A 22,005-nucleotide genomic window follows, 5' to 3' on the forward strand; every position below is an offset into this window, starting at 1 on the left:
GGAATCATGGAGGGAATTCCAAAGTAGCAGTTTCAGGAGAAAATTTAGATTAGAAGGCTTTCCGGTATATAGGGATTCCCACAGTGAAGGGTTGGGATTTTGCTGTTTGTCAGATAAATCGAGAGTATTTACACCGAGGGGGGACACAAAGGGCATTTGTTCCTCAGAGTAAATTACATTAAAATACACGTAAAACAGGCACATAAATACAACATTGCGGCAATGTGTCAGGGATGTGAGTTTGATTGATGGTTAGGAACCTATAAGTTTAGAGACCCATTTTGGAGACTGTCTAAGAGCAAGAGACTAGTGGCAGATGAACCAGCCCGAATGTGGCAACAATACTCCATGCATAGGCGAATCGTGGCTTTGTAGAGATACAAGAAACTAGCAGGTAAGAGCAGTTTTCCAAGTCATTCAAAATGGTTTTGGCTCTTAGCCTGTGTAAAAAGCATATAATAATAACGAAAAAAGTTGGATAAGAAAATTTGATCAAGATATTGAAAAAAAAACCAGTTTTGTTTTATATGACGTCAGTCATCGAACAATGGACAATTAAATAAACAAATTAATCAAATAGATATGGAAGTGTCAAGTAATCTAAATCATAATATCGTATCGGAAACTGAAAACAAAGAACAATGAAGTAGGGATGACTACATTATTTATAGCAAAGGTGTGAATTTAGGAGACCGGGACCCTAAGGCAGAAGTAAGCAGATGCCTCGCACAGGTTTGTTCAAAATAAACCAAGCAAACTCAGACATCCCTATTACAGAGTACATGACTGTTGTAATGAATTAGGGATTGAAAATATTGGCCAATTTGTTATTAAAATAAAACAAGAAAACGCTCCATGCACTAAACAAAACTAACCCTTCCGTCTGTTTATGTTATTTCCTTTTCGTATTACGAAATTAGACAACGGCCGAGAAATGACGAAAGGGAAATAATCCATTAAACAAAAAGATCTAAAGTAATCTCTCTTGCATTGATTAATTTTTAATGATACATTTACTGGTCATTCGCACGACGGTCATAATATAACAGTGCAACTGCCATCATTTTCCTTTTTATTAACGGCAGAGCTGCACCAGTTTCTAACAAAGTTAATTTTGTTAATACTTACAAGACAGTTTTGGTCCTTTTCAACATGAGGCAAAACGAATGACAAAACGGAAGTTTCCTTACAGAGACTGACATCTTTGGCCAAACAAGACTTTCTAAGTAGTATGACGTAAAAATGAGTTGGTATTAGCACGTTGCAATTGGCACTGATGAACCTGAAATAGCAAATTATACTAGATGAAGACGTTGTTTTGAATTTTGTTTACTTATGAGACATTTTATCAAGACCAAAAGATACTGGAGGATAAGCGTTACAATAATAAAATCACACAGAAAAAAGTTTAAATAAAAAAACACACAAAATGTTATGGCTATAGCAAGCCCTCATTTATCGGACATCTCATTGTTAACACATCACCCAATAAGTTCTGAGCCCGACATATAGACGGATTCATTAATAATAAAATAAATCCATATGATAAAGTACTAACCTTCAAATAGCATGTGACAAAATTTGAGCTCAATCGGATTATTAGTTTACAAATTACAGATTATTAAGTGAAGCTACTTTCGCAAATTTTCACAATAATTGAGAAATCTGATTTTCATGTGTTACTGTTCAAGAAAACGTTGTTATAAAATCATCATTCTGATAATGAGTCATGACTTATCAAGACACTCGAGAGTTATAATAATAGAATACAAAATACTGTTTTAATCTAGACAAAACACACAAACGTGTTATGGCTGTAACAAATCCCTGTTGGACTCTTCGTAGCTAGTGTAAGTTACTAGTCCATTTTCTTGGGCAGAAGACCTGGTTATATTTTTAGTTCTTCCTACACAAAAATAGCTCGTGGTACAATGTTTTTAGTTATATTTAAGTGGTTAACTTGAAAAATTGTTATTAAAATCCATGTCCCCCCCCCCAATATTTCATCATTAATGAATTACTTTCTTGTCCCTCTCAGCTGGCAGGATTTAGGGGTCACATGAAGTAGCTTATAAAAACCCTTGCATAAATGTACCCTGTCTCTTTGCCTTTTTCTTTATCCAGCAGGAGAACGCGTCTGAGGCTGGGTGACACATGCCCAAGACGGCAGTTAAAGAAACCCAGTCCTTTTTCTACTATTAAACTGAAGACAAAGGCAGTTACAAATTAGCCATCATTTGTCACCGAATCCCTGCTAGAATTGCAACCAACACCGATACGAAATGAGCCAGAATAGAAGGACATGCAAATGCAAGCTGTTACTCGAACTTTCCATCCGCCAGATAAGTTCTCGCGAAGTACGTTTTTCACAAATATTTTTCTTTTCTATACAATTAACTTGTTTATTGTATCGTCCTTTTGTTCACCCAGTAAAATTGCTTTAAATATTCTACACATTTGTCGTGTAGAATATTCTCGCAGACCAACTATCGCCATATCATGTTTCAGAATTTATCCTCAATTTTTGCTTCATTCCCACGTGTGAGAATTGAAATTGTTTCAGAGTTAAATTAAACCCAATATTGTCGCCAGATTTTATCGACTATTAAAGGCTGATGTCTTCGATTTCTTTCGACAATATTGGATACACCATTATTATGATATTGGATTTGTAAGATATTGCAATTTCATTTTTAATGAGCGCCGTTTGTTTTTATTATTTGTTAATTTATTATTCTGTTTGCAAAATAAAAAAAAGATATCTAAGAAAATAATATTTGCAAAAGAATAGCAACAAAAAAAAAAAAAACAAAAAAGAAAATGATAAAAAAATTTGCAAAAATCATACAACGAATTAATATGTAGGATGAATTTGCCCTGTCACCGCTTGGCAGATCGGACAAAACTAGTCAATGAAATTTGGTAGGAAATTTGGGAGCTCATGATTTCAATATAATCATTAGCTATGAATTCAAACTTCTAACAATCACGCACGTAGAGAGAGAGAGAGAGAGAGAGAGAGAGAGAGAGAGAGAGAGAGAGAGAGAGAGAGAGAGAGAGAGAGGGAGATAGAAAATACATAATTTCATGTATCCACATAAAATGTTATAAGCAGATATAATATTGTATGTACCAGTTTTCAGTATTTAGTTCAACAGTGCTCAATTCGTGAGTAGATCAAAGTTATGATTAGGGCTATGACAACGGCATATTCTTTCATTGTCATGACTCTCGAGTATATATCCGACACAGGTAGACATAGTTAATCAACCGAGAACCACATCACTCTATATAAAAGCATATATAGTATCAACGGATACACACTCAAGAGTTAAAACAATGAAAATAATATGCTGTTGTCCAAGCCCTAGTTATGATAAAACATGGAAGTAAGGTACATAAAATCTGCGTTTTATCCCCGACGATTGTCAGGCTAACATGCATGGAATGCGTTTTACTTGGTGTTTTGTGTGTGTATATATACTAGCATGTATGCCCGGCGTTGCCCAGGTGTTTGGAAACGTGTGTTAAGAAAAACAAGTGGTAGTAGGAAGGCAGTAACTCTGTCGATTTTCAGTCTACAGACTTGAAATTTGATATACAGGGCACTGAGACTTTGGAAAATCTTTGTGATCGGTTTTCGGCCAGAAATTTGGCCGTTAAAGGGTCAAAGTTTAACGATTTGACCTTTAAGAACTCTACCTAACTCCTCTGACAATTTTGAGTCTAAACACTTGAAATTTTAGATATAGGTTCCTTGGACATGGATCTAACTTAATAACTGGATTTGAGCCGAAAATGTTAGGGGATCATAATAGGGGTCAAATTTAAAAAAAAAAAATTGACCTCTGCAGTCTCTACCAAATTACTCAGACAATTTCTGGTCTAAACATTTGAAATTTTACATAAAGGGTATTCAGAGAAAGGGAGAGCTCTTTAATCGGTTTGGGTAAAAAAATTTGAGCTACCAATATATAAATGTATGTATGTTTGCATGTCTGCCTAAAACTTTCGAGCGATGCGACGGATTTTCACAAGATCAGTATCGTGTTGAAGCTTGACGCTTCAGACGACAAATACCGAAAAATTGGCTAAAAATATTATTTTTTTCATTCTCAACTGGGCACATTTAAACATGGAGGTGTCGCTTTTTTTGCCGATATTTTCGAAAGTCATCCCCTCTTTTCGATTGACTAGCCTTAATTTAAACCTACTTCACTTCCGGTTTGGCGGTGGATTTAACAGCAAAGACGTCACGTTTTTCCCATTCTTTTCCTCCTTCGCGTTACGGGTTCGAGCCTGCCTTCCTACTGCCACTTTTTTTTTGCTCAACATACACATCCAAATACCCGGGCAACGGCGGGCTGAAATCCTAGTAGCAGTAGTAGTAATAGTAGTAGTAGTAGTAGTAGTATATATCATACAGAAATAACAGCACATAAGAATTTGTTTTCAGTATTAAACTACTTGTAAAACGATGTACCTTTTTTATATATTAACCAAATTTTGAATAAACAGACGGACAGAAATACGACTTCATTATATATATATATATATATATATATATATATATATATATATATATATAATGAGTGAGAGAGAGAGAGAGTGAGAGAGAGAGAGTGAGAGTGAGACAGAGAAATCTTGAACACGAGCCTCTTAATACAGACGGACAGAAATACGACTTCATTATATATATATATATATATATATAATGAGAAAGAGAGAGAGAGAGAGAGAGGGAGAAAGAGAGAGAGAGAGAGAGAGTGAGAGTGAAACAGAGAAATCTTGAACACGAGCCTCTTCTCAATTTTTAATTAACTCACATTTTGTCTTTTTTACAGTTATCACGCTGCCAGCCTGGACGTCACTGCTAACTTGTTAATCAAAAACACCTGTCAGTCCTCGGTAACTACCGAGTCAGAAAGATATTATTTACATTCCTACCTAGTTATATTTTTTATGATATAACTAGCAGACATATCCGTCGTCTCTAAAGAATGCACGAAGATACTTGCGAATTCCTGATCTCAGCCCTATCAGAATTTCTAGTCTTATTTTCTAATTTATATAATTTTCAATTTTCAAGTTATAAACACAACGAAATAAAACGCCGTCTTTATACGAAGGTCCGACGCGAACGTAGACCTCATAATATTATTTTTAAATCTTCTAATACAAAATTGAAACCCCTATTCCTTGATACAAGTTATTTTTATCCTTGTTTTTAATTATATCCCAGACAGTGAGGGAGAGAAACAGACGGAGGTCACGTAAATATATTATCTTTCGAATTTTTAAAGATTGATAATTTATCTTATTTAGATCATTCAAACAACTATTTTCATCCTGGATGTTATTCTCACAACGTTTTAGCCGATGTTACCTTTAACTGTTTTTAGGTGAATCTTGTAGTGGAATAGAGGACTTCATTCAGCTCTCACTTCAGACGACGGGTGTTGCTATCTGTTATCCAATGCAAGTCTAATGATTTCTCATTTCAACAGAATAGAACTCACCTATAGCGAATCGAAGAACAAATAAACAAACCAAATTTTCGAGTCATTTCTGATGACCTAAAAAGCACAAACATTGTATTTGTGTTTTTACTTCTTTTAATTTTTCTCCTTTGGTTATCTTCTATAATATAAATGTCACCTGTCTGTTTAGATGTATGTATGCATGTATGTCTGCCTAAAATTTTCGACAGAAGCGATGGATTTTCACAAGATCGGTATCGTTTTGAAGATCGGCCCTTCGGACGACATATATAAAATAAAATTGGCCCAAAACATTAATTCCTTCACCCTCAACTGGGCACTTTTCTACGGGGAGAGATCGCTTTTTTCGCCGATATTTTCGAAAGTCATCCCCTCTTTTCGATTGACTAGCCTTAATTTAAACCTACGTCACTTCCGGTTTGGAGATGGGCGCAATAGCAAAGACGTCACGTTTTTTTTCCACGTTCTTTTCCTCCTTCGCGGTACGAGTTCGAGCCGGCCTGACTACTACCACTATTTTTTTTTGCTCAACACACCTCCAAACACCCGGATAAATCGGCAACACCCCGGGGCATGCAGCAGCGGCAGCAGGGAACCGCAAGCAATCAAAATATGTAGATCTTGGCAAATTTCTAGTTTAACCAATCGCTGTAGAGAAGAGTGCAGCAAATGGCTCTGCCACGCGCAACTTTATCAACAATCTTGGATAGTTAATGATGCTCACACCGATGCCCAACGTGAATTTCCTTGACTTTAGAAACTCTCCATCGCTACTATTTGTGGAAACGTCTTGAGCCTGCTCTCAATTTGCTCAGCCAGTAGAACATCCGATGAAACTTTCTGAAAATTTGTTATTGCCTTTTGCTAATTGATGATTAAAGTACTATTCACCCATGCATGAAATACTGTTGTCACATATGAAACGTTGCATCAACCTCTCCAATAGATAGTGCCCAAAGAAGTCTCCAGTCTAATAGCTCCCGCACTGTCAAACAAGCTCCAACCTATGGTCCATCGTCGTAATGTTGCATTCCTGTGCTTGTTTTACAAGTACTTTAATAGAATGTGCTTCGACGAACTCGAAGCACTGGTATCCCCTCGACGTAAATACTTCAACAAGTAGCAAAATCTCACGCCTTCACTGTAGAGTTCCTCGATGTCGGAAAAATTTCTATTCGAATAGTTTCTTCTCTCAAACGACTAAATTTTGAATTCCCTCCCTATTTCCTGCTTCTCCAACTGTACTAACAGGCAGAGATTTTAATGTAATATGAACGAACATCTCGATGCTCAACTCTCTACTTAGAGACACCTGACCTTTGGGCCGAGATCGCAGTGTAGTATCTGTTCTTCAGATGCTGCACTTCAATTTCTTCTGTTAGTGGAGGAGAAGTCCTTCACGACTGAGACAATTTTTAATTTTTGTTCCTTTTCTCCACGTTAAAGAACGAACCTGGTGTCTAACCCTGTCCCGTGGGGAGGCATTGTAAATAGGAACTCTCTACTTAGAGTTTCCCGTCGTGTAGTGGATAATGTATTTGTTAAAATGTAGTTGTAAAGTTACACTCTTGTAGAGGTTGAAGGTTCAATCCTCAGTGTAGGCGACACTCAAAATACAATTTCTATCCAGTCACGGCTGACGGAACGAGAGCATACTATCCCCGTAGATTAAATAAAGGGTTCCGTCTGGAATTCCGGGCAGATTTCTGAGTTTGACAGAAAGATTTCGAGATTCGATAAGATGCACCAGAAGAAAATCGGAAGTTACATTAAGTGAAACGTGAAAATAACAATCAAGATAAGAACAGTAGGTCGAAAACTCTAAATAATACAAATAATCAATCCTCACCGCAAAAATTCAGAAACGTAGTATTTCATCGTGTTACAAAAAGTAAAGAAACAATAATGCTTACGCATGCAAAAATAATGGGATACACCAGGTGGTTTAGTATCATACGAGGTTTAATAAATAGAACTTATACATCGCTAATTTTACAAAGCATGTTTAAAGAACTATCAAAAGCATTTTTAATTTCGTAATTCGATCTTATATAACACAGTGCAAACGCGCGTATGGCAACAGCAGCAGCTGTACGACAGCCAACGGATGCAAATGACCGAGCTGTGTGCGAGGTGATGTCACAGCTAGGAAAAAGGCAAGAAAAAATTCTAAGAAAAGCAAAATGTGGTCAGAAAAGGACAGAAATAGATGTGTTACATACGTGGCCTGGGAGCGACAGGGACGGAGTGTCCTTAGCATGATCGGACAAAGTCTTGTTAAGCACATTGGAGTATGAAAAGACTTTTGAACAAGAAACAAGGCGTAATTCTGCAAGTACCTGTAAATAAATGCCTGTTGTTTCAACTAAGCAAAGAAAGTCAAATTCTTTTCTTTTCTTTGTTTCCTTGCAACTGCATACAGCGTGTGAGTCCCGAGTGTTGGCATGTAACGATTACGTTACACTTATTACTTCCATATCATTTCAATCTTTTTTCTTTCGCCTTAAATTTCGATATTATAACTTCTATTTTCTCACAGGTTTCGCCATGGCTGATGGATTTGACCGATTTAAAGTATTGGAGGTAAGGAGAGCTAAATCTTTTAGAAGTTTGAAAAAAATTTACGATTACACGAGGCCATTACTTATCAAGGCCTGACACCCACTCGAGGATAATGTGATTTATGAGACAATAGCGTAGGGGTGGAAATTGGTTAGAATTTGATTAGTAAAGAGGACGGCTCAACAAGAACTCGTGTATATTGAATTGAAAACGACCATGTTGCAGTCAGTGGAAAAGCAGTACTGCGGTATAAAGTTATACAGCCAGGCAGTTCTAAAAAAAAGAATTTTTTTTTATGGAATTTCCTTTTAGATTTAAGCACAGATAGAGAGTAAGGGAAATTGTTGACAGTGGTTGTATGTATAATTCACGCTGAGACACCGGTTCCCGTTAGATCACCGAATTAAAGCAATGTTGAGTATGGTCAATACTAAAATGCGTTACTGTTAGTGATTCCATATGCTGGATGTGCTCTCCGCTTATCTCGGCATTGTTTCCAATCATCTAGCACTTCTCCTTGTCACTGGACTCAAGCAATGCCGATTCAGGAGAGGTGGGGTTGAAGCTTGTGCAATCCTTGCCTCACAATTACACGCGTAGCTACCCTTACAGAGGGTGTCCATTGTCTCTTGAGACTGAACGAAGGCATCAATTGTATCTAGACGAGCGCTTTTTCCGTAAATATTTTGCAGGGAGACCATTGATTAAAGCTTAGTAGAGCACCTGCCATGGAAATGACGATAGAGCAGAGACAGACGCACAGCGTTTCACTTGAACAGTACCCGTCCCAAGATGGATAAAATTAACTCGCTGAACAAAACACATTTGTACCACATTTACTCCACTACAGCGATTAAACTCAGTATATAGAGTGTTCCAAAAGTCTTGGACGCATTTAAATCCTCATATCCGCTTAACTATGAATCGTAGAAAGTGGTGCCATTTTAAAGCTAAACGCATCAAGTTTTTTTGTAAGACTTTATTTTTGTTCATTTCTTTTCAGATCCGGTAATAGCGTTCACTCAACCAGAGAAGACGTTTTCTGTGCTTGAATTTTCAAAAAACTGAATCATGCCCTGGCCTCCCGGATCTCACACCCTGCTATTTTTTTTGTGAGAATTTGTGAAAGGACTGGTCTATGTGCCTCCCATTCAAAGAGACGTGGATAATCTGAACGTGGATAACAGAAGCTGTTGCAACCATTGACAACGCAATGCTGGGACGCGTTTGGCAAAATTTTGACTATCAGCTTGATGTGTGTCGTGTGACTAATGAATCTCTCTGAACATTCCATGAAAAACTTTAGATTACAACCTTTCTGAATATACCAGATGCGTTTTTATGTGCTTAATAGTTCGAGATATTCAATGTCAAAATGTGCCCTAGATTTTTGAAACACTACTAAACTATTAAATACTTCTAAATCTAGGCTCGCAACGAGTCTCCATTTAAAAATCAGTAACATGGCATCCATTAAAAAATGTTTACCTATGATTTTAATGAGATAAAAATAAAGTATTAATAGACACGAAATTATGCTGATCCTCAAAACTTTAATACATTCCGATCATTTTAAGATCACAAAGCTTAATTTAAAGAATGTATTTTTTAGTTCATAACTTCCCTCGTCTAATCACTATTCCACTGAACTTCCGTCGTTGCTCAGTACAAGGTGAAACGATAAAATTATCGCCCCAGAAATGACATGATTCCATTTCCGTTTGATGAAAATGTTTTTCTTTTCTTGTTGCTGCCCATCTACTAGTTGACCAGTTGTGTACAAATCCCAAGAGCGATACGAGGTTTCTATCATGCCTGTAATCGAAACAATGTTCAACGAGCAAGATCGGAGATGCGCCGCTATACAAATGCTGTCTACTGATCCAAGTTATGACAACATGACTATTGTCAGCAACCTCAAAATGCATCGCTGGATTGCCACGAATAACAGGGATGTGCCCAGGATGATGAAAAAGTTTCCGACCACGGTTATGGTCTTTGGTGTGGTTATAAGTGAGGGCCACATCATGCCACCTCACATCTTCGAAGTCGGCTTAAAAGCCAACACCAATGTGTACCTGGATGTTCTGAAGAGTGTCGTGATCCCCTGGTGCAATCAGGTGGCCGCTGGCAGACCCGGGATGTGGCAGCAGAACTTAGCGCCGGCCCACAAGTCCAAAGAGATCCAGGCTTGACTTCAGAAGGAATGCTAAAACTTTGTACTCTTCTCTTACTTGTCCCCCTTCTCCCTCAACCTGAACCCGCTGGACTACTTCGTTTGGTCATACGTCGAGAACATCACCAACATGACCTCCAACAATACCAAATCCAGCCTGATCGCCACCATCCGCCCAGTATTCACCGAGCTCCCATCAGCGCTCGTGGAAAAGGCATGCTAGCAGTTCCGGATCCGTATCGAGGCGGTGATTGAGGCTGAAGGCAGCTACATCGAATAAATATCAGCTCTACTACATAATCAAGTTACCTGAATTGATTATTTCAATAAATGTTTTAAAATAAAGCTGTAGTATTGTCTTCTTTAGGGCGACACTTTTATCGTTCCACCCCGTAATACATGAATATCCTTGCCTAATCCTGATCCTAATCTTGAACTCCATATCAATTTTTAAAAAATTATATCTATATTATATTTCCATCAGTCTGTCTGCATGTTTGTCTGTTCGTGTCACTTTTTCTCGGAAACTACTTGACCGATCTGACTGAAATTCTGTACGGCCCTTTGTTATAAGGTGCAGTGAACTAATTAATATGATATCTGTTCGATGCACAATTAGGTATTCATAGGAATTAAGAGGAATTCGTATTTAATGTAAAATCTTTGCATTATCGTCAACCAGTATAGAAATGGATGATGTCGGTGTGTCTGTCACTCGTTTTTCTGTTTTAGGATTTGAACATTTTCTCTATTTGGAATGTATACAGACAAACATGCGAATATCTATCTAGCTATATTATTCTTTATTTTTTGGAAGGGAGTTACATCTATCAAGGCCTGAAAACCACTCGAGAATAAGGTTTAATGAATGTTAAGTGGTCAGTGTGACAACAGCTTAGTAATTGTTAGTGGTGTAAATTGGGTAAATTTTGATTATTTAAGGTGGCGTCTCAAAAAGAAATTGTTTAAATTTGACTTGAAGACAACCATGTTGTAGTGAACTGGGAAACAGGCCAGAAGAATCGAGTTCCACAGACAAGCAGATCTAGGAAAGAAGCTTCCTTAACGAAATTTGGTTTTATATTTGGGCACAGAGAGAGAGCAGGGGAAATTGTTGATAGTGGTTGCAGCTAGGCGAGTACTTGTTGTGCAAGTTTGGCAAGAGGGAGCATATGTTGAAGCTGAGACAAGCACTTGCCATGAAAATGACAATACAGCAGGGACAGGCTAGCAACATCTCTTCTGTGAGAAAGAGGTTGCAGGAATGAGAAAAGGGCTTTACTTATTAGGTTTCGAAATTGGTTTTTAATTCTGTCCAAGCAGGATAGGATGCACAGAGCAACTCCATCCCAAATATAGCAACACTACTGTACTTGAGTACATATTTGACTCTTATACAGAGGATTGCGTCGAGATTCAGTTACTTTCTGGAGCGATAGAATGATGTTACCATTTTTCCAGCAACATTGGCAACAAATTTGATGTAAGTCTTTCATTTCAGGCCAGGAATGAAGGTTAATCCCAGAAGATTGTGGAAGCAAAATGCCTCTTTGAGACAAGGGCCATCCATATCAATTGGGGTTAAGTGAGGATCAGAGTGTTAGTGGTGAAAGATAGAAGCTTGGTTCTGGATGCATTCGAATGAACCAACCGCCTTTTGCCCCATTGCATCAATGATCAAGGTCGTAAAAGAGAGAATCAGTGAGATCTTAATTGTTGTGGGCCTTTGAAATGTTGCCATAGATGCTAGTGTCATCTGCGTATATGTCAACGAGTGAACGGAGACATAATTGAGGATGAGTACAGTTCAAGGTATGTTATTAGAAAAAAATCTAGAAGACTTGAAAATTGTCAGTCAGCATCGAGTGCCCAAATGGGCTCGTTAACAATGTGTCGTGGATGATAAGCAAGGGAAAAACTCATTACAAAACCTCTGTTTTATGAAAGGAAAAAAATTATGCAAATTAACAAATCGCAAAAATCATTGTTCACTAACAAGGAATACAAGATAGAAGGAATTATTTTTTTTATTCAATGGAGTTTAAAAAATTGTTTTGTTTTCTTTAGAGGAGTTAGCAAGAAAATTATGGATTTCCTATAACGTTGCTGTTAGCTAAAAAAAAAAAAAATGTAAAGTTCGAAAGAAAGTAATATTCGAAAAAAGTATAAAAATGCAAAAAAGACATTTAAAGTCATATCCACATATGAAGATGTAGTAAAATATTAACCTTTTGCCGTCAGGATTTCCAGGTTCGAAAATCGGTCCTGAAATAACGTTGAGCTTCTCGTACTTCACTGTGTATTCATGGACCAATTTACTTAGTTCCTGCCACACGCCTACAAATAAACAATAACAGAAATAATAAAAAATTCTTTTTTTAAAATTCTATAACACTAGCAATGCTACTCGGTGTTGCCCGAGACAAAAGTGTAACATATTTCTACCAAAACTTTTATCTTTCTACTTCTTTCTATCCGTCTATCTTTATCTCTTTCCTCTTTTTTATTTTACCCTTACTCCTGCCTAATCTCCTCTTTTTCCTACACCCAGCCCATCCCTCTCTAGCTGGGCATGCACACAGACAACTCTCCATATCTTTGGTCACAGTCTACATTTACTGTTTCCCTGGGGTTTATCTATTTCAACATTAATGTAGTTAGTTCTAATCGCATTATTATTATTATTATTATTATTATTATTATTATTATAATTATTATTATTATTATTATTATAATTATAATTATAATTATAATTATTATTATTATTATTGTTATTGTTGTTGCTGCTTATATATATGTGTGTGTATGTGTGTGCTAAGACATTTCCTGTTTGTATAGACGTTATTATTTTTCACATACACATAAAAAATGTAATCACGTGATAAATAAACGCAGTGGCTAATCTAATGTTGCTATGGCAAACAATTCCGACTTTTCCTATTTTAAAATGAATTGTTCTAAAATCATTATCTTGTTACGTAGACTAAAGCAGTAGAATTTTAAATATATTAACAAGCATCAACATTCATCTATCAAATGGTCTTCGTCATTCTGCGAACGAACAATATATATATATATATATCCGGAGACCCGACGTTGCTCTCGATTAAATGAGGATCAACGAATGTGTCACACTTCCAAAAATGATGTCATCGAAAACGGTGAAATCGCTCGTTCGTTAAATCAAATCGATTGGTTGCCTGCTCTAGTCGCGAACCCACCACGGTGCATCGAGAGCAAGCTCAAATGCCTACCCACAGTAACTTACTCCATTGTAGTCTACATTGCACTGTAGAGAACATACTGTTGATTTTTATGAACACATTTTTTATATAATTACTTGAATTACAATTTAAAATGCAAAAGTAAGTAGCATCGTCCGATTGTGCTCTAAACAAAAACATCTATCTTGAACGCGCCCCTGTCTTACAAAAGAACATACTATTAAATTTATACACCGGACCTCGTGCAGTAATAAAACTGTTAGGCTGTTTAAGGGCGTTAACTTCGGTCAAAATAGGACTGCTCTTTCTTTAATGTTTTTTTTTCAATTATCGATATTTATTTCGGGCATTCCGATACAAAACCTATCAAAGAACATCCACAGACACATAAAATATATTTGTATGAAATCTCGTAAAAATCGGCCCGGCCGTTTTGGAGTCCATAGGGAACAAACTTTTTCACACACAGTGCCTTAATTATATATATATATAATAGCAAGGCGACCCGACGTTGCTCGGGATTTAAAGAGGATTAACAAATGTTCCACACTTCTAATATTTTTATTGTCATCGAAATCGGTGAAATTGATTGCCTGCTCTAGTCAGGAATTAACTGCTGTACACTGGGAGGAAGCTTCATATGCCTCCTCGCAGTTACTTAGTCCACAATTCAGTGTAGTCTACATTGCAATGTAGAGAACCCACTGTTGACTTTATGAAATTATTTTTAATTTTATATAATGAGTTCAATTAAGTTTAAAATGCAAAAGTAAAGTACAACGATCCAATTATACTCTAAACAGAAGCGTTCATTTTGAACGTGCGTTTGCCTTATCAAAAGAATTGACTTGATTTTATAGGCCGAATCACTGCTTGTAAAAATTTCTTAAATGCAGTTATGTTGGTAGGCTGCATGAAAGTGTTAATTTTGACCCAAATTAGGCTGTTTCTTCTGTAATCAGATTTCCTTTATTATCGACTTTTGATACTTATTAGAGGTATTCCGATACAAAACCTACCGAAAAGGACTCCCAGGCACATAAGGTATATATGTGTGACATTTTTAAAAAAATCGGCCCAGCCGTTTTAGAACCTATAAGGAACGAACTCACACACAGAGAGACATAGTACCTTATATATATATATATATATATATATATATATATATATATAAGGCACTATGTTTGTGTGTATGAGTATATATATGTGTGTGTGTGTTATAAAACTATCGACAATTTTATCATTGCAAATATGATTAACGAATTTTAGTAATTAAAATGTAATTAATCACACACACACACACACATATTAATTGTGGAAGTAATTACATAACATCTCAAATAAAAAAAATCTATTATTTGCTCACTAGGTTAGCTTGTTGAATGACATGATTCTATTATTATTTGTGAGACATTGACTTGGGTTCTAAGTAGTCGGATGACTGTACCTCTTGTTCAAAAGAAAAAATATATTCCACAGTCCGACTTCACCGTGGTTTGCTTTATATATGTTAGTCGATAGAATTTCTTGTATGTGGCGGGGTGACTCAGGTGGCAGAATACTCGAGTGCATCGCATGCATGTGACCCTGTTTTCGAACACTGAGTTCGGATATGTTCTAATGATTAACACAAAGGAGAGAGGACTTTCAGTATACGGCTTGCATGGTTTGTGTAAGCTGCGATGTTAAAAAAATATAACAGGCATAGCTTCCTTTTTTGATAGACTATGGATACCAACGGTAAGGGTGCCCGCGCGTGAAATTTTTGTGGCAAGAGTTGCGCAATCTGCAACCACACTTCTCCTGAGCCGAAATTGTTGAATACCAGTGGCAAATGGAGATTCAGAACGACTGGAAACAATGCCGAGATAAGCGGAAAGCACATACAGCGCCTAGAATTCCCAAATGGTCACCCATCTGGTACTAGCCAGGCTCAACGTTGATTAACTTCGATGATCTGACGAGAACCGGCGTGTCAACGTGATTATACCATAATAAATGCGTAAATTTTTCAGTATTTTCTTCAACAGTGCTCAATACATAGGTAGAGCTAGGTAGTAGATTATTAAAATATATATGCCAATTAAGCTGTGTAGCTTAATTGCCATTAATCTGATATATATATATATATATATATATATATATATATATATATATATATATATATATATATATATATATATAAAATGAAAATTACAATTAAATTTACCATCCAAGATGGTAAAACAAAAGTATATTATAAATATTAAAGAATTAATATTTATAAAGTAATCTCAACCAGATGTAAAAGCTCGATAAAACCAAGTAGGTATATATATATATATATATATATATATCTTGAAACATCTAATAATGATTTAAGCAAAATCCCTGAGGTTGAAATAATATATAATAATTTTAGTCATTCAATAAATTCAAAAATTTATGACGTGAAATGCTTAAATTTCAAATCAAAAGATTTTTATTATTCTATGTAAGACAAAGAATACATTTGAAATATTATAATTCCTTATCCTATAGGATTTCGATGTCTACCATGCGCACGCGCGCGCGTGTGTGTGTGTATGATATATGTGCATATATATATATATATATATATATACACACATATATATATATATATATATATATATGCGGGCCGATCATAATTTCCAAATTTTTTCATGTCTCATCAGGACTTATTGAATCTCAGAAACCTTAATCAATATATTTATATATACAGAGAGAGAGAGAGAGAGAGAGAGAGAGAGAGAGAGAGAGAGAGAGAGAGAGAGAGAGAGAGAGAGAGAGTGATACATCGATATTATATTACAGCACTGTATTCCAAAAGAATGCATATAATTGAAACGGACTGTTTTTCAGCTCTCGACGTATCAGTTCATAACATCTCGTATATAAATACAAGGCATCGCTACAGAATTTCTCTCGTCTCCTTAAAAATAGAATGACAGAAAAAACAAAGAATACAAAAATAACCGGAAAATATGAGAACATAACTACTGACAATATGTCTGCCAACATGGCTGATGAAATAATACCAACGTCATAACACTGAAATACGAATATCTGACATGCGCATTAGAATGATACGATTCAAGCGATATGATCTAAGACAAACGGTAAAATTCGTTTAAACAACGGCGTTCTTGTTCGAGAAAGATTGATATTGACCTCTCAATATATTCTATAAATCTTGTTCGCCTCTTTATCTTGTGGATTAAAAGTGACAATACCCGCTATTTAATTTTCTCCGGGAGGTTGCTTGTGGCACAATTCAAAGTGCTCTTTTTGTGAAGCTCTTGAACTCTACATTTAAACTCCTTCTATCCGCGCTTCCTTGTCCTCGTGGGAGACACGTAAAATAACGTTGATGCTATTTTCGTTCCGAAATGTCAGTGCACATCAGCCGTTTCAGATTGACAGATGCTTATATAAACAGGAGAGTGAACAATGTCTAAAGGTCAAAAGCAATAAATTCAGGGAACTCGTCACCTAAGGCTTGCGAAATAGCAATCTCTCAGTCTCTTTATTTTAATACGTATCTTTCTCTTTCTTCTTTTTTCTCTTTACCTTTCCGTTTTTCTCGCTCTCTTTTCCTCCTCTCGTTTCAAAGTTGAGATCCGATCGCAGTCTGCGACAATTGCAAAAGTTGAAATCAGACGTTACAAGGTCGCATGCCTGAACTCTCCGAATTATAGAAAAAGCCCCCTTTTAAATGTTTAAATAAATTTCTATATTTATAAGAACATGTGCCTATCGCTTAGTTTATACGAGCAACACCAAAGATCGCTGACACTAATGACGCTTAATGATGCCAAGAACTCCAAGAAAAGATGCCCCGGTTGACGTGGCCGACGACATATTAATCCCTTTATCCAAAGGTGATAGACCTATCGTATTATCGTTTATTCCCTCAAGAAGCTGAATGCCATGCCCAGAACATTCCAGAAATATCCCAGCGACACGGGCACAATAAATAAAAAAGTCGAAAAAGCGATCTGTTCACATTTTGCCAATGAAGAAGGAGACAACGCGTTTACATTTTAAAGAGACTTTAGTAAGTAAATTATGGATATTTGCTTTCTCTTAATTGATTAACTCTTTAAAAATAGAATCTAAAAAAAAAAAAAAAATTTAATAAAACAGAATATTGAGAAAAACAATTTTCCTAGTCGGAATACGTATTTGTTTTTTTTTAATGTGTCCAAAAGGACAATGATAAGGATTGCTTTTGAGAGGACAATTTACACATGGGCTATAATCACTGTTCAGACTGCATTTATATGAGTTCTAACCATGTTAATCATTTAATATATGAATTTATCTTCGCAGGTTTTTAAAGTTGAACTTAAATAGCATTTAAACTGACAAATTAAACATTTTTGTGACTACATAATTTTTAATTTAATTATACCAAGTTATTGGCAACATACTTCACTACAATTTACCAACACACACACACACACACACACACACACACACACACACACACACACACGAGGTGCCTTCAGTAAGTCTTCAGATTTTTTTGTACATGCATTTAAAATTGTCGTAGACTCCTGAAAATTATTTTATGACATGACTGACCAATTTTTATGATTTCAGGTTCAAATGAATGGTTACAGCAGGAATTAGAATACACCCTACTAAAGCTTGATTATCACAGCTGGTCAATTGCAAAAATACAATCTGGACTGGAAGACACTTTAGAAAGACGATATGCAATAAAATTATGTTTTAAACTTGAAAATGCCACAGAAATGCATAGAATGCTTAAGGCTGCATTTAGACCATCTTGCATTAATCGATCATCAGTTTTTGAGTGGCATAAGAGATTCAAGGAAGGCATGGAGTCTGTGAAGGAGGATAAGAGGCGTGGGAGGAGTACGGAAGTCAGGACAACAGAGTTGATTCGTCAGATAAAGAATTTCATTAATAAGGACCGTCGTGTGTATATAGAGACAAAAAGTTCATAGTGTGGAAACTGTATACACATTTGCGATGAACTGAAGATGCGGAAGTTTTGCGCGAAGTTTGTCTCAAGGGTACTCAGAGAAGATCGCAGACTATTTGGCCAAGATGGACATCAAGGTAGTTCTTCACCCTCCCTATAGTCCAAACCTTGCTCCTGTGACTTTTAGTTATTCCCTAAGGTCAAGGAAACCCTTAGAGACTGTCGGTATGAGACAATTGATGAGATGAAAGAAGCTGTGACGAAGGTCCTTGACACATTTACACAAGAGGACTTCTATGAGGCCTCCCAGAAGTTGTTGTAATGGTACAACAAGTGCATTGCAGGCGGAGGAGATTACTTTGAAGGGGACTAGAGTTTGATGTGTGTACTATCAAAAAAGTGCTACACAGTCATGAGCATGTTTCAGTCTTCTAATATTTAGTAACTGGAGACATCTTCAGGCAACAACGTTTATTTTCGAAAGCGGAATTCTTAATGAAAAACGAAAATCAACTTTCAGCAAATGAATGTTTTTTTCTTATTTTTTGTAAATGGGTCATGGGGTAAAGTTCAGCTGTGCGGAGAACAGGGTTGATTGGGTGCGGGTTTGTTAGTTTATTTGTTTTCCTATTTGTTTATTTACTTATTTACCCGTGTATTTATTCATTCATTTTCATGTTAGTGTTAGGGAATGGAGTTTGTAAGGTTAGGGGGTTGAGGAATTAGGTTTTAAAGCCAAAGCACATGCAGATTTTATCTTAAATAAATATATGGTTCGCCTGTCTGCTGTCCGCTGCCAGTCTGAGACTTCAAGGGTAAGTATAGCTTAAATTCCTTTTTATTATTTGTTTTATTTTAGCATTCCTATTTGTATCTGGGAAAAGGTTAGGATTTACCCGGATTTGTTGACCATTACTTGGGCTTCTAATGAACGGTGGAGGGGAAGGAAATGGGGTAGGAGGCGTAAGAAAGAAAGGAAAGGAGGAAATAGGGGGAGATGGAATGGGGGAGAAGGAAAAAGAGGAAGAAGAAGGAAGAGAGATGAAAGAGAGAAGAAAGAGAGAAAAGGAAAGAAATTTGTTTGATGATGGTAGTTTTTCTCTCACTTAAACAAAATCAGTTTTTACTAGACCACCCTAATATTTATTACTATTTCATTTTTTTCATTTAATGTTGGTTTATTATTTGGTGTATTTGTAAATTTGTTATTAAAACTTTTCATAATGATCGTAATTGCAAAACTCAGAATATGTCATTACTAAACTTACGATGGTCAAATGCAGTCATTTTTTTTATTGCAGAGATAATGATTATTTTAAAAGAATATGGTTTTTGGGAATTCCTCCTAGTTATTTGCTACTAATTAGCAATGATATGACTTTACTGAGGGTTATATTAATTATTTGTAAATAGTTGTACCCATGGATCTTGTGCACGTAGAAGACTATGTATACACACGTATCCATACGCTGGTATGTTACATAATCACCCGGAGTAGATGTATATAGGCATTATCTGGAGTTATTTTCAAGGCCTATACCATATGGTGTCGTGCATTATTCATCATTTAGATTTCGGTCACACTTAGTGATTATGGTATATAAAAGACGTGCCAAGATTGAGGTTAACGATTTTAAAGAGTTTTATTAGATCGTTTCACTGTAGTGGAAATATATAAGTTAGAGAAGCAGAGACCTGGAATGGGATTCCAGAGTCTAGCGGTTCTGGGGAAGAAACTACTGGTGTAGAAAGATCTTTTACATCTAGGGATCTCTACTGTGTGGGGTGGGATTTTGCTGCCTGTCGGGTTTGTCGAGGGTGTCTACGTCGTGGGGCACAAGTGTCTGCAGTTTGTCAGAGCATTCACCATTAAAATACTTGTAGAACAGGCAGAGGGATGCAACGTTTCGTCGATGAGACTGAGGCTGAAGCTTAGATGCCAGTTCAGGGCGTATCAGATTGGCGACTCTTTTGTGAACCTTGTCTAGGAGCGAGAGACTAGTAGCAGATGCAGCAGCCCAAATGTGACAACAATACTCCATACATGGGCGAATGGTGGCCTTATAGAGGTACAGGATACTTCCAGGTGTCAGTAGTTTTCTAGCACGGTAGAGAGAGCCTACCTTTTTCGCAGCGGCCCTGGCAATGTTTTCAATATAATTGTTCCAACTCATGTTTCCTGTGAACGTTAGGCCAAGCAGTTTGAAAGATGTACTCTCAGACAGGAAGTCACTGGCCATTGCTATTGGTGGCAGAGAAGGTTTCTTGTAATTATTGAAGAAAACCAGTTTAGTCTAGGTAGCATTGAATGTGACCATCCATTTATGTCCCCATTCCACTACAGATTGGAGGTCATCCTCTTGTGTTTTTGCCATTTCTTTAGATATGTGTTCATTTGTTTTCCTGTCATGCCTGTTATAGAGTGTAGTGTCATCAGCATATATACCCATCTCAGAGGCAGTTTTGTCGGGGAGGTAATTAATAAATATTAGGAACAATAGAGGTCCAAGGATAGACTCCTGAGGCACCCCCGCATTTATATCACACTGTTTAGATGTACGACCGTCGAGTACAACCTGGATTTTTCTCTTATCTAAGAAGGATTTAATTATGTTAAGTATTCTACCAGTGATACCGTATGATCTATACCCTGTCAAAAGCCTTAAATATATCTAGAGCTACCGCTCTGCCCCCCTCTTTGTCCAGTGAATGGTATATACGTTCAGAGATTACAGTTAGGATGTCAGCTGTGAAACGGGCTTGTCTAAATCCATATTGTTTGTCAGTCAGAAGTTTAGCATCTGTCAGGTGCCGGACTAGAGCATGGTTAATTATGGTCTCAAATATTTTGGCGAAAAGTGGGAGGAGGCTAATGGGGCGATAATTTGATGGGTCAGTTCTTTCGCCAGAATTCTTGAATATTGGTACCACAGAAGCAGTTTTCCAACAGCCCGGAAAGCATGATTCATTAAGGCATTTGTTGTAGAGTTTGGAGAGAACTTGAGCTACTTCGGCTGAGCACTTTTTTAATAGCACAGCTGGGATGAGTCAGGTCCACATGCTTTTGAAGTGTCAAGGTTTTTTTATGATAGCATGTACCTGAGCAGGGGTGATTTTTAGATCGTCTAGCGTGGCGTCTGTCCGCAAAGGAAAGTCAGGCAGGGGGTGCTTGGTGGAGTCCAGTGTGGAGTTCAAGGTAAACCGGCTGGCAAGCATATTAGCCTTGTCGGTTGCTGAGCAAACAACCTCGTGATTGTTGGTTAGCGGGGGAATTGTTGATTGCACATTATTTACCACACCGTTGTAGAGTTTCCAGAATTCACGAGTCCCTAATTTTTGTGCTTCGATGCGTTTTTTAGTGGTTTCAGTAAATTCTCCCTTAGCTGTCGCTATTTCTTTCTTAACGATACTTCTAGCTTCTATATACTTCTGTTTGTTTGAATTGGACTTATGTCGGTTAAATCTGCGGTATGCATGCTGCCTTTGAGCAATGGCAGTTGCGCAAGTCGAAGTAAACCATTGGGGAGAGTGGGGCTTGCTATAAAATTTCCGCATGGGAACATGTGCTTCCATTGCTGTTTTGAACTA

General features: G+C 36.8%; 1 protein-coding gene across 4 annotated transcripts in view; it reads right to left on the bottom strand.

Annotated features, from left to right (window-relative positions):
* The window catches only part of LOC145279819 (uncharacterized), an 843,773-nt gene that overhangs the window by 141,733 nt on the left and 680,035 nt on the right, over positions 1-22,005 (bottom strand). For all 4 annotated transcript variants that reach the window (XM_080131190.1, XM_080131191.1, XM_080131189.1 and 1 more), the window contains exons 36-37: positions 12,468-12,576; positions 1,129-1,282 (exon numbers count right to left, since the gene is read on the bottom strand). In XM_080131190.1, coding sequence (XP_079987316.1) covers positions 1,129-1,282; positions 12,468-12,576 — 263 coding nt within the window. The remainder of the gene's footprint in view (positions 1-1,128; positions 1,283-12,467; positions 12,577-22,005) is intronic.

Source organism: Euprymna scolopes, chromosome 7 (assembly GCF_053919585.1).
Source record: "Euprymna scolopes isolate OS-2025 chromosome 7, ASM5391958v1, whole genome shotgun sequence".
Lineage (NCBI taxonomy): Eukaryota > Metazoa > Mollusca > Cephalopoda > Sepiida > Sepiolidae > Euprymna > Euprymna scolopes.